The 13,550-nt window shown below is 40.6% G+C and overlaps 1 protein-coding gene across 1 annotated transcript in view; it reads right to left on the reverse strand.

The window, feature by feature from the left end:
• Positions 1-13,550, reverse strand: part of lrp5 (low density lipoprotein receptor-related protein 5) — a 105,661-nt gene that overhangs the window by 83,480 nt on the left and 8,631 nt on the right. Inside the window, exon 2 of the mRNA XM_033635281.2 lies at positions 88-288. Coding sequence (XP_033491172.1) covers positions 88-288 — 201 coding nt within the window. The remainder of the gene's footprint in view (positions 1-87; positions 289-13,550) is intronic.

Below are 13,550 nucleotides of genomic sequence, written 5' to 3' on the forward strand. Positions count from 1 at the left end.
CTTCTAAAGCCACAGTTAAAGTTGATCTTCATGAGGAAACCTTCACTAAGCAATAGAATAAACACAGGAAACAGTGTGCAGTCTTACAGTTGGAGGACTGATTCCAGTGCGTCTGTTTGATGGCCTCCTCGCTGACATCTGTCCAAAATATCAGGCCCTCAGAATACAGGAAGTCCACAGCTGCTGCATCCTCTAGGTCACTAACAACGATAGCCGACTCACCCCGCACACCCTCTGCATCTACCAATCGAACATCGCGCCGGTTGGCAAACAGGAGGAGAGGTGAGCCTGGAAAAGAGAAAATTACATTTAAACCTTTTTTATTCAAGAATCAAGTCTACTCTGTTTTGTAAGCTTAAAAAAATCATTGTATCACATGTTTTGAATGCTGTTATTCGCTGACGGCATAAAACGTTAAACCCATCTTAAGTAAGCTGACTACTTGCCCAGCCTGTCCATATGATAAGCACAGCAATGACCTGACACTGGCTTATAGCTAAGGTGCTGCAGTTCTTATACTAGTTATTTGATTTAGGGTTGCAATGATATTCAATAAATCATACCAGTTGCGCTGCATCTGCTACGACAAACAGCTGAATCAAACTGCTCATTTAAACTCATCTAATTGCAGCTCTCATAGGAGCTAATAAATTGTCTCAAACTTAAACTTAAACTTAAACAAGTTCTTCTCAGCCCAACATTATAATTTGTCTCAGTCCTGATAACTGTGCCACAGTAATGCAAAAAGGTGGTGCTTTCTGGGTAGGGTTCTGGTGGTTGATTAATGCTTATTTTTGTGTGTATTTATGTGGACTGGCTCTAGGAGACTACAAATGTATAACTGAAACCCTGCTTTACATACTGGGGGTGTGGAGTCTAAAAGATTTTTAGAAAGATATTTAGCCTAACCATTGAGTTGCATTATGGGATATGTAGGATCAAGTGTTTAAGATCTAGGGCAAGGCAATATGGAAAAAATTGAATATCATGATATTTTTTACCTAATCCTCGATTGATATCAATATTGACATTATCTTATAGGGTTGACTATTGGTGCTTTCAAAAAAAATTTACACAGTGGCTATAATGACTATATGGCTATAATAAGTGGGTAAAGGCAAGTAATAGTCTGAAAAGTTCAGAAAATGATTTTACTTTACAGTAATACAGCCTTTAAAACCAGACAAAGACAACACTTACAATATTTCAATATCCAGAATCTAAGACAATATTTATCATGATCTAGATATAATATCATTATATCATCAATATACTGCCCAGCCCTATTTGGAGCTTGACCCTTACTAAAGTAGAAGTCAGAACATCTCAGCCTCTGCAAAGGATGTGCACAATTACTGGAATAGTTGATTAAACACTGCTATCCTTGCTAGTCGGCACCAGATATACTTAAGGGTCAAACTTATAAGGCGACCCTGAAAAAATGGGAGGAGTTAAGACTGGCAAACAAGATCAGTGGCTCTGATCAACAGCTCTCCCTCTCTCTCTTCCTTATATGTGTGTCTTGACATATGTGTGTGCACACTCATGCATCACAGTACCGTGCGCGTGTGTGTGTGTGTGTGTGTGTGCGTGTGTGTGTAATGCTCTGTACAAAGTGCCACACATTTACTGTGTAAGTATACAGAGTGATTTTGTCATTTTCATATCACTTATACGCAGTGTTGACGAAAAAAAAACGTTAAAAAAAAAGGTTCACTCTTAGACACCCGGCAACCATAATTTGTTCTTATATCAGATTGAAATACACATTTGCTGACACATCAAGATGATTGTGAACTTTTGAAATACCATCATTAAGTCTGAAAAGCATCAAAGGGACTTTATGCTGAATGTTTGAAGACCTGGTGTACCCAGATTATTACTTCAACAACCCCACAATGCCACATGCCACAGTCAAATTCTCAACAATACACCAAAATACCAAACAAGCTTTGGCACCACACGGGACTGCTGCTGATTGGTACAAAGCTCAAGTATGCATTGTCAAAAACATAAAATCTCAAGCATTATTGCCATGTGGCAACAATCTGCAGAGGCCGTTGAAAAGAAAAAAGACAAGGAACAAGGCCAAGAAGATCTACTGTATGGACAAACAAGTTTTCTGTTAATATTTGTGTTCTTAAATGCATCAAACAATATCAGATGAAAAAGAAAAAGAAACTAATTGGATGATTTATAGAACGAAGATATTTACATTTCCTAATCAATATGCCAGGAAAATAAAGGTTTTAAACCCTGAGAGTCTGCCTTTAAAGTATGTGCATGTCAGGGTCCAGATTCCATAACTCTGCCTGTGTGTGTGTGTGTGTGTGTGTGTGTGCAGCTTAGTGACTCAGGGATGTTGACCTCCCACTGTTGGAGGCGGTAGCTGTCACAGCAGCTGCCACAGTGCCTCTGGGGAAGCTTGTGGTTTTGGCCTGGCAGGGTGGCAGAGCAGCTACGCTGTGGTTTGGCACAACATGCTCACTGTAATCCCACAGCATTAAGACACACTGTCTCTGTCCGTGTGGACACTGTCCCAAAACAATACCCAGTCCTTAAAAGAGACACAACATTCCGGTGAATTTCATTCATTAACTGAATAATCAAAAGGACTTTGTGACTGACATCAATGCGGATTTGAACTTTGAACTCATCTTTATGGTCTAAACAAGCATGTTTATATGACCGCAACTAAGTTTCGTGCTTTCCCCTCAGACCTATCATGACAAGTGTATTCTATTGTTTTACAGTTAGTTTCTATAATATTTTGGCGGTCCTGCCTTCCATGTGACATATGCAAATGAGAGTAGATGGAGAAAATAACTTGTAAAATGCCAAGCTTTGATGCTCACAGTGTCAAACCCGAAAAAATGGCCAGGTTTAACAACAATTCACAGATTTACATAATACATTATTGTAAGAGTATAGTGTAGTGTGTGTGTGTGTGTGTGTGTGTGTGTGTGTGTGTGTGCGTGCAGAGTGTTGGTCAAGCAAGAGGGACAGAGTGATGGTGGATGCGCTCAGAGCAGACAGCTGTTGGCGACTGCAGCAGAGGGGAAGTAATCAGTGAACACTGAAGACTGATTTGTTACAATACTGTAACTTACTGGAGATCAGTATGGTTTGTATTTATTTTTCATATATTAACAGGGCTGGGTATCAGTGCTTGATAACTTTAAGTTATCAGTGAGGTATCAGTGAGGTAAGGGGGTGAAGCTTGATATCTTTAAGGTATCAACCGAAATAACCCAGTACGGACTAGTATCAAAATGTTTCCAGTCAAATGATACCTGCACTCAATCCTTTCTGCGCCAGGAGTGTGATCCAGACAGTCCAGACTCGCCACCAAATCAGCAAACTTTCTGTTACTTAAGTCTCCGGAGCAGCTTTCCGGTCAGTTCAATGTCTGCCCAGTTAGCACAAACTAACATGGCAGCAGTTAATAACCATAAAGTAATGTAAGCCATGTGATGCAAACAGTTAGCCCTTTCAATGTGTGTGTGTAGGTGAGTGAACTCATACAGTGTCCCCTGGACAGAGCTCACATTCCCCCAGCAGTAGCAACCCGTTCAGTCTGTGGGGTGGTGAGGTGGAACTAGTGCTGCACGATTAATCTAATCGCAATCGATGTCAGGCTGTGCGATTACATAACCGCATAAAAGGCTGCGATTTGCGATTTAATGTAGGCTAAATAAATGTTAACATGTGTGCCTGTGAACGTGACTGCCTCTCCTGTAGTGTGTGGAGTTTGTCGACATCACACCCACAAGCTATCCTGGTGCGTGCAGCCGGCGTGCAGCAGTGACCAACACAGACGCTGAAGAAGAGCATGAGCACGACGATGAACAGGCGGAGTTGGTGGCGAAAAAAACATTTGTTACATGGCGATACTTTGGATTCAGGTACAGCAACGTTGAACAGAAAGACGTGCTGTTTAAGTGTAAAAGTTAAAGTCGCCACGTCCCGCAGCAACACGACCAATCTATATCAGCACTTGAGACGGGACGTGGCGACTTTAACTTTTAAACTTTAACACAGCACGTCTTTAAGAAAGACGTGCTGTGTTAAAGTTTAAAAGTTAAAGTCGCCACGTCCCGCGGCAACACAACCAATCTATATCAACACTTGAGACAGTACAGCACAGGGAAAAGTAAGAAGAGTGCATGCGAGAGAAAGCCGAGCTGTGTAACGTGAAAGACAAAGAGACAACTGAAAGCCGCCAGAGCCTCAAAAAACAACATCCAAGCACAGTTAAGCGAGTGTCACAGGGAAATCATGGACTCCATAACAAATGAAAAATTGGGCAATTTTGCTCGGGTTCGGCCCACATGACATGCTGCTGTGTTGTGCCATGGCGTGCTGGAATTTGTCATTTACGTGACACGCCTGAACGCAACACAGGCTCACTCCACTGTGTGTACAGTTCCGTGCTGCGCTGCTGTGTGAGTAGCGTGTTTGACTGTGCTCAGTCTGTTGATGGTCATTGACACACTGTCTGTCCATAACAATAACTATGTCAGGTCAGTGCCCCCCTAATATAATGTAGGGGAAACACTGAATCAAGCAAAAAGACTCATGATACCATTTATTTATTATAGTTTATTGTAATTATATTGTAATCGCAATCGCAAATCGCAATATTGTCCACCATTTTTATCAAATCGTGCAGCACTAGGTGGAACGCATTGTATATGACAGAGCTGGCAATTCAGCGTGCGGATTTGCCATCAAAATGTTTGAAAGTATGGCTATACTACACGCCACTCCATTCGCACTATGGGTATGGAATGAAGTAATCTATTGTAGGGATGTCAGTTTCAGTTCAATTTGCTTCTGATAGATTTTAAAAGTTCATTTTAAAGCCAATATCAGCCAATACTGATGACATTATCCCTAGAAAATGTTTCACCTTTTATTTGCCTTTTATTCTATTTTCTGTCAGCTTTGCTGGCATAGCCGGCCAGCCGTGTTAACATATGGAAACATGCCCACAACCTCTGGTGTCCACTGATATCTTAGCCGCTCTGCACTCTGCACCACACAGGTCGGGAGGGAGCCATGCTGACACTGCTTGTCAACAATACAACTACGGCTTTTAAAACTGAGCCACTTACTCACTGCTCATGCTAGCTAGCAGATTCGATTAATAGTTAACCATTGACATCCCTACTCTATAGGTAATGTTATCACTATAAAGGTACTGGTATTGGTACTTGTATCTTAATTTTTTAATTGATACCCAGTCCTAGATATTAATATTCAGCTGGGCCTGCTGTTCTACAGTTCATTGTTCATTTGTTCTTTTTTTCAAATGCTGCTGATGCAGAAATAATATGGCACTTAAAAAAGGTAGAACTAGGAAGAACTAGACCGCACACTCTAATAAAAGCTCTCAGGAGTTTTAATTGTGCAACATTTCAATCAAACAGAGATCTTTCTCAGGCATTTTGAAATCCGTTAAAAAAAGGTCCACTGACCTGTTGCTGATAAGCAACATGTTTATCCAATTGCCTAATCCTACCATCAGTCCTGAAAATAAATGTTACCAGAATCAACTGTGCTGTGATATTTTCATGCAGAGCACTCACTCCACTTCATCAAGCACATGTCTTATTGGCATACTGCAGGTGACATATTCAAGAAAACGCCTGGATATACAGGTCACAGGGCTTCCTGAGTGGTTTAATACAAATGGTGTAAATCGTGCTATGGCCTTCACGGTCACCAGAACTCAATCCAGTTTAACACCTCTGTTAGATTTTGAACTGATGCTCTCTCCACCACCATCATCTAAACACCAACTGAGGGTTTAAACATATGAGGGAATATGTTTTGGAGTTCCAAATCCTCACGCTCAGAGACTCTATGACATGAAGCACTGACACTAACTGAAACTGAGTTTATCTAATCAATTGATCAGTTAGTCAATCAACACATATTTAATCTTAAGTCTGTTTTAGTAAGCCATTAATTGTTTAAAATGTAAGTTCCAAGCAAAAATATAGGAAATTTGATGGTTCCAGGCACTCAAATGTGAAAATATGGTGCTTCTCTTGGTCTTACAGTGGTGTAAATTGAATATCTTTGCATTTGGGTCAGACAAAACAAGACATTTAATGACGTCTTGTGACGTCATTTATCCTTGTGCTCCAAGATACTGTGATGGGCATTTTTCAGTTTTCTGATGTTTTATAAACCAAACAAAAAAACACCATATTAATCAGATAAATCACCATTAAAAATGTTACCATTAAACAAGAAGTACAATTCTTTTACTTTTACAGGGACTATAGGGGTAAGCTTCCATCTACTAAGCTAACACAACAGCAGCAATATGACTGCACAAGCCTGCAGCTATAAAAAACTAATTGACAGAAAATGAGAGAGAAGGTCAGACCACACACTGAGGGCCCTAACAGAGATGCTCCAGTGAGGATTAGTGCTGGCTAACCTCCTTGGGCCAGCTGAGAGGACAAGCCCAGACTGCTGTATCCAAACACTCACACATGGAATACTTGCGTGTTTAAGGTCTGGCTTGTTAACACAAACAGAGAGGGATGTATCTCATACCCTTTCAGACATGCACCTTATAACGTAGATTCACCTTGTGCAGGCAAATTTACACCCGCATTTCTGTATGAGTCACAATGGTAGCATTTCCATGACACCTCCAAACCAGCATAAGTCTGGTCAAAATGCTGTCACTACTATATAAAGACAGCAGCACTAAATTAAATACATAGAGAGAGATGAAACACACATGCCATGCCAAGTGCATGGATAAAAACACTACAAAACACAGGCAAAACACTTAACAAATGCGTCATGGCAGTGGTTTTAAACTCCATCAGAGTTTAAAACTCAAACTTCATCTTCTTCCTTCATATAATTACTTTTCAACTCACCACTAGAAGAAAAAAAAAACATTATGAAACACTTTAGTAACACATACCTACGGTAAGTCTGAGTGACAAAAAGGCATGAGTTTAGCAGACAGATGAAGCCAGTTATTGTGTGTATTCTGTCTGAAAAAAGACTTTTCATTTAGACAACTAGCTGACACTGTCATCCACTCCTCCTTAGTACTCATTATTACAGTAATAATTCCAGGAAATTATTTTTATATCATTCAACATCCGAACACAGATGATGCTCATTTACAGGGATTTGCCTGCTTAAAATGAGGTGGAGGTGGTACCATCCTGATCATGTGCACACACATGCATGCGTACCATGACTTCACCTGGCTCAAGGAAACACTTCTACAAGTGTATGTTAGGAGTTCTAATAACTACATATATTTTGAAAAAAAAAAAAAAGATACAGTAATTAATAAATTGTGGCCAAATGGATAGTAGTGTGTTTCCTGATACTAAATGTACATCTGCAATTTTCTGTAGTAGTCACAATAACATTTGTTTGTATACTGCTGACACATATGACACATGACCTGGTTAAAGGGATAGTTCGACATTTTGGCAAATTCGCCTATTGCCGTAATCCCTATAGTCATATGAGTAGATACATTACCTTTAATTGTCAGTACGTGCTGTTCTGAGATCGGTGTGGCAGAGCTGCCCACTGAAATGGAGGTGAATGGTATAGGTCCCTCTGTCCCTCAAAACTAATCAAATACACCATCAAATGACTCCAAAACGCTCTAGTGGAAAACACATGACTTGCGCATTCCCCACGCTATGAAATAATAATGTATAATTAAGTATCATTACGACACATGAAGCAAATACTCAGAACTACATTCTTGAGTAAACCACTGGGCAGAGTGACACAGTGCACAGCTGAGACAGTGCCGTTGTTATTGCTTGTAGCCATTCGCGGTATCATCAGCTGGACACACCAGAAGGTTTGAGGAAAGTTTACAAGTGTTTTTGTAAATCATGGTTTACACATGTATTGTAAAAGGCTGCAGTAACAAGCCGAAGACATGGAGCAGAGTGAAGTTTCACGTAGTTCCAACCAGTAATATGGACAGGATGAAACAATGGCTAACGTTATTTGTGCTGGACATCGACCCCAACACACCTGTGGAAACGGTCCGGAAAATGTTTGTGTGCTCCTGACATTTTTACTGGAAGACTACAGTGAAAGGATGGAGCGCAGAAGCTCAGGAATGGTTCAAACACTTTTCTTGAAAGATACTATCATACCATCTGTCAGCATCACAAAAGGAGCAGACGTGGTAAGTGATCGTTATGTATTTTGCTCAGCAATCTCTCTGCTGTAACGTTACCTCCATGTTGAGTAACATTAGCCTACAACCCAAGCATGGTAAATAAGGCTGAAATGCAAATGTTGTTGTGGTTATGTTATGGATAAGTGCTTGCCCAGAGCATATAGTGAAGTGACTGGCATTACTTCTCATTGTTGGGAATAAACAGACTACTAGGGAACATTTTATGTTGTTGTTCCTTCAGGAGTTGTGGTGATTTATGAGTGTGGAGTTAGCATGTTCTCCCCGTGTTCCGGTGATTATTTTGAGGCGTGCACTATATTTATATTGCACAGGTGTACCTAATAAAGTGGCCAGTAAGGCCCACATTTACACCACCGGCTCTGGGTCTCCCCTCAGCCCCTGGTTGTTCGGCAGCCTCAGCCTCTCTTCTTGCTCTCTCTTCTTCCAAAACCTGTAACTCTTCCTCTGTATATTCTGGCTTCTTCTCAACAAACTTATTGTTTTGATGATGGGAGTAACTGCACTAAACATACGCTGTTTGAAATCACTCCGCCCAGCAAGTACTGTATGTCTGGAATGTAGGGCTGTCAACGAATATTCTAAATTCGAATTTAAATTCGAATTTAAATTCGAATTTGAAAAAAAATGGACCTTCGAATGTGAAAATTGATATTCGATTGTGGAGAGAGAAAAAAAACACCACCGCAGCTGTCCTCTTTGCAAGTGGGCGTTGGCATCAGACGGGGGCGAGCGAGAGGTCCGCAGTCGTTTATAACGTAATGTTATAGATAACTGTTTTATGTGTTTTAATGTGTAGGTATGTAAATGTTTTCAAAGACGTTTATGTTGAAATAAAAATACCTACAAGTAGTTATGTTTCATATACAAGTATGTTTCCTTGTATTAGTTGGCCCTCTTGTGGACATAATGTGGAAAAAAAAATATTCGAATGGTTCGAACCTATGAGTTATTTTTATAAGGAATATTCGAACGTCATTTTTGAGCAATTTTGACAGCCCTACTGGAATGTAGTTCCAGCTCTGCATTTGGCTTCAAAACAACTCTGTCTCGTAATATTACATTATTATTTCATAGCGTGGTGAATGTGTAAGCTACAAGTTGTCCACAAGAGCGTTTTGGAGTCATTTGATGGTGTATTTGATTAGTTTTGAGGGAGAGAGGGACCTGTACCGTTCACCTCCATTTCAGCAGGCAGCTCTGCCCCACCGATCTCAGAACAGCACGCACTGACAATTAAAGGTAATGTACCTACTCATATGACTATAGGGATTACGGCAATAGGCGAATTTGCCAAAATGTCGAACTATCCCTTTAAGCTTTGTGTGAGACTGAGAACATGACCACAGATGCTGATACACTGAATATCTTATAAAACAGTTTGAGTGGGCAGAATCAAAGTATTATTTACATGGAGGTGGATCTCACATTTGTGAACCATGTACAGAATAATTTAGAAGTAGAATTACTGCCCCACAGTGGTTTGCCTCTGCACACCAGTCAAGTTTCTCTTACAGTTTACATCCACGTCTGTGAAAACATGGATGCTTCACATATATTTTCCCCCCGACAGCACAAAAGATCTAAGCAATTAGCAATTAGTTTGATGGTGCACACCCATGATTGGTGTCACCATTTCACTATTTGATCAAATGTTTCCTCTTCTGTTCTTGAGATATGAAGTTGAGTAATGGCCAGAATAGTGTTTTATGCAGAACATTATGTTGTCACGAAGAAGTTACCTTTGACTTTTTGCATATACAATGTCAGCACTTTGGTATTTCATCCTATTTGAGATTTGTGTCATATGTTTTGTCATAATTACCAAACAAATTCTTCAGTTATGGCCAAAAACATGTTTTGTGAGATCACACTGACCTTGACCTTTGACTAGACTTGCACCGATTACAATTTTTTGGGCCAATACCAATTTCGATTTGCAGAGTGTTTGGACAGCTGATTCCAATTTTGGCCGATTCCAGCCAAACCACTTTACAAGACACAAGATATTGCAATATTTTCTATCTTTGCTTTAATAGACCATTTTAACCAAGATACAACCAGCTTTTGAATAATCATCTCAAACAAACAAACAAACAAAAACAGTGACACAGGTTAAGAAAAAAAAAATCCTTTTTGCTCAAATATAACTTCAGGTACAGTATTAAAATAAATAAGTAAAAAAAGGCATACATAAATAAAAACATAGATAAATAAAATAATAATTCTTGGTGTATAGCATTTGTGGGTAATTTCTTTAATAGACAAAAAAGTTAAAATATCTCCTGTGGAAAATTCACCTCATCAGTTTCAAGCGGCACAGTGCAGCAGTGAGAGCTCCGCAGTTCAGTTTAACACGGACAATTAACAACTTTCTCCTTCTCTCTTTTAATGTGTGTGCGTGAATGATTAAGGTGAGAGGCCGCCCATGTTTCACTTCCTCACATCGCCCAAGCCGTGAGTTGCACATGTGCGTGTGTGTGTGCTGCTGATGTTATACGATGTCAATCATGCGACACAGCGGAAATTTGACCGGCGTTTTAAATCGGCCAATCACATGAAAACCGTCCCGATTCCAAGCACTGCCAATAAATCGGTGCAAGTCTACCTTTGACCATCAAATTCTAATCAGTTTTTTCTTCAGTTTAAGTGGACGTTTGTGCCAAATTTGAAGAAATTCCCTTGAAGCGTTCCTGAAATACCACATTCATGAGAATAAGAGAGAAGGTTACAGTGACCAAGACCTTTAGCCTATTACCACCAAAATCTAATCAGTTTTTAGCGAGTCCAAGTAAATGTTTTTGCCAGAAGTCCCCTCGCAATGTTCTGTTAGATATCACGTTCCCAAGAATGAGATCAATGCAAAGTCATGGTGACTTTTGACCACCAAAATCTAATAAGTTCATCCTTGAGTCTATTTCTGCCAAATTTGAAGAAATTCCCTCAAGGCATTCTTGAAAAAAGGATGAACAGATGGACATATAAACGTAACCCAAAAACATAATGCCTCCGGCCACAGCTATCACTGGCGCAGAGGCCAGGTAATCCCCTCACACATTTGTTGTGATGGATCCATTTGGGGTTTTATGGTGGTGGAGGGGAATGCTAAAATGTTTTCTAACCTGGCAGTGCAGAATGTGTGTGCCTGTGTGTGTTAAATCAAAGGTGTGGGTCCGGTCACGGGACTTTTATTATTGGGTGGGAGCAGGTGCAGCTTTGACTTAGACATAATGACGATTATAGTTCGGTTCTGGTACTGAGCTTTATGGGTATGGGTGGGTGTGGCTTTTCAAAAATGGAACCGTGCATGTTTGAAGAAAATAGTGTTTGCTATTATGACAGAGTTTGACAGACACCGCCGCATCTTAATTGTCTATGCAACAAAAACCCTAAATTCAATATTATAATTGAACTAACCAACATTTCATACTATGAAATGCTACAGATACTGATTTTGAGATAAAATTTAAATGTGTGAAAGCAAATGACATCACTGCACCTGGCATTGTATGGATGAATAGATGCATGTGTGTGTGTGTGTGTGTGTGTGTGTGTGTGTGTGTGTGTGTGTGTGCATGCGTGCAACACAACACAAAAGAACAGACCAAAAAACTACATTTGAGTTTGTCAATGGAATTAACAATCAAAGTCGGAGGGGGGAGACGCACCCTTGGTGTGTGTGTGTGTGTGTGTGTGTGTGTGTTTGGGGGGAGGAGGTCATTCTGAGGTGGCAGCTTGAAAAGAAAGAAGGGTCCAAAAAGAAGTTTCTAAAGCGTAGGCAATGCACTGCTGCACCCCTTTTTGTGCACACGCATACACGTGCACACACACACACACACACACGTACACACACAACTTCTCAGTTCTCCTGCTTTGTTCTGCTTAGAGAAAGCTAACAGGCTCCCTCGCTTTACATCTTATCAGAGCCCATCTTATCAGAACCCTGTGTGTGTGTGTGTGTGTGTGTGTAAAGGGGTTGCAAGGAAGGAAGAGATTTTCTTCACACCTCCCCAGTTGGGACAAGAAATATGTGTGTGACGAGCGCAGGGAGCATATTTATGCAGCCTGTGTGTGTGTGTGTGTGTGTGTGTGTGTGTGTGTGTGTGTGTCTGTGTGTGAGGGGACCCTAGAGAAATCAAGGTAGACTGCCACAGACTTCCCCTCTCTCTCCACCTCTGCTCCCTCTGTCCCATTTCTCCTTCTCTGCTCCTTCCCTCCTCCCTTTGTCCCGCCTGTCTCCTCCCCACCTCTCCTCTTTTCTCCTCCCCTCTCTTCTTAAAGCAAATTTTCTCTCATTCCTGTCTTTTTCATTTCTCTCTTTTCTCCCTCCATCAGGTTTGTATGAAATCCAAACAGCAAAGAATGTCTTTGAGTTTCACACCAGAGAAACACAAACAGGAAAAGACATCAATCTCTTCCTTACGTTTCTCCTAAGTACGGTTACCAAATCTCTTCTCCTGACCTTCAGCCCCTCCGATTTCCCCCCTACAGCCCCTAACTCTTATTCCTTTTCCTGCTGCCAGGAGCTTACAAACTCATATTCTTGTGCATCTCCTTCACTGGCTATCTGCAGGCCTCTGCATCAAACCTCAATACTTGATGGTGACCAAACAGATATTTTCTCACTCAATCACAAGTGTGCCAGTTTTAGACTGTATATAATATATGCAACATTCTATAAGTGGTTGAAAATTGTAACAGCTGAGAAAACAGGGCTGTTTCAAAAAAATAAAAAGTATTTTTTTGTGTGTGTGTGTGTGTGTGTGTGTGTAAGTCATTCTGATTGTTCCATTTCATAAAAAAAGTATTACATTTCCTAAAGAATGTATAAAATTCAAAAAAACATTGAGGTAAAGAAAAGTATTAGGAACTGCTCTGTTCTCAGTCGACCTCCGTCAGGTCTTGCCCCGTTGTGTTGTGTGTCGAGTGTGCCTCCATCCAAACAAAAGAACAGACTCAGTGTATGAGGCCTGAATGCAGTGAATGCAATGGCCCATACAGTGCAGGCTAATGGAGAGCAGTGTGGAAATCACCGATTGGTTGGCCTCAGCAGTGGAAAGAGAAAATATCCAGGTTCGCTGGGCTAAGAGTTTTTCTTTGGGTGGCCCACCCAAATAGACTAGTCTCCAAACAAAAAGATTAATTTTTCTATTCACAAGTCAGTAGATCTGGCAATCAAACCCCAACACCTTTTTTAGTACTGACCAAAACAGGTCCGTATGGCTGCTTGTGTTTAGACATTTAACTGAATGAGAATTCTGGACAGAAACTGGGACTGGTTGCACAAAATACCTTCGGTTTTCTCCTTAAGCATGACACTTAAGGCATAATTTCT

The sequence above is a fragment of the Epinephelus lanceolatus genome, chromosome 5, assembly GCF_041903045.1.
Source record: "Epinephelus lanceolatus isolate andai-2023 chromosome 5, ASM4190304v1, whole genome shotgun sequence".
Classification (NCBI taxonomy): Eukaryota; Metazoa; Chordata; class Actinopteri; order Perciformes; family Serranidae; genus Epinephelus; species Epinephelus lanceolatus.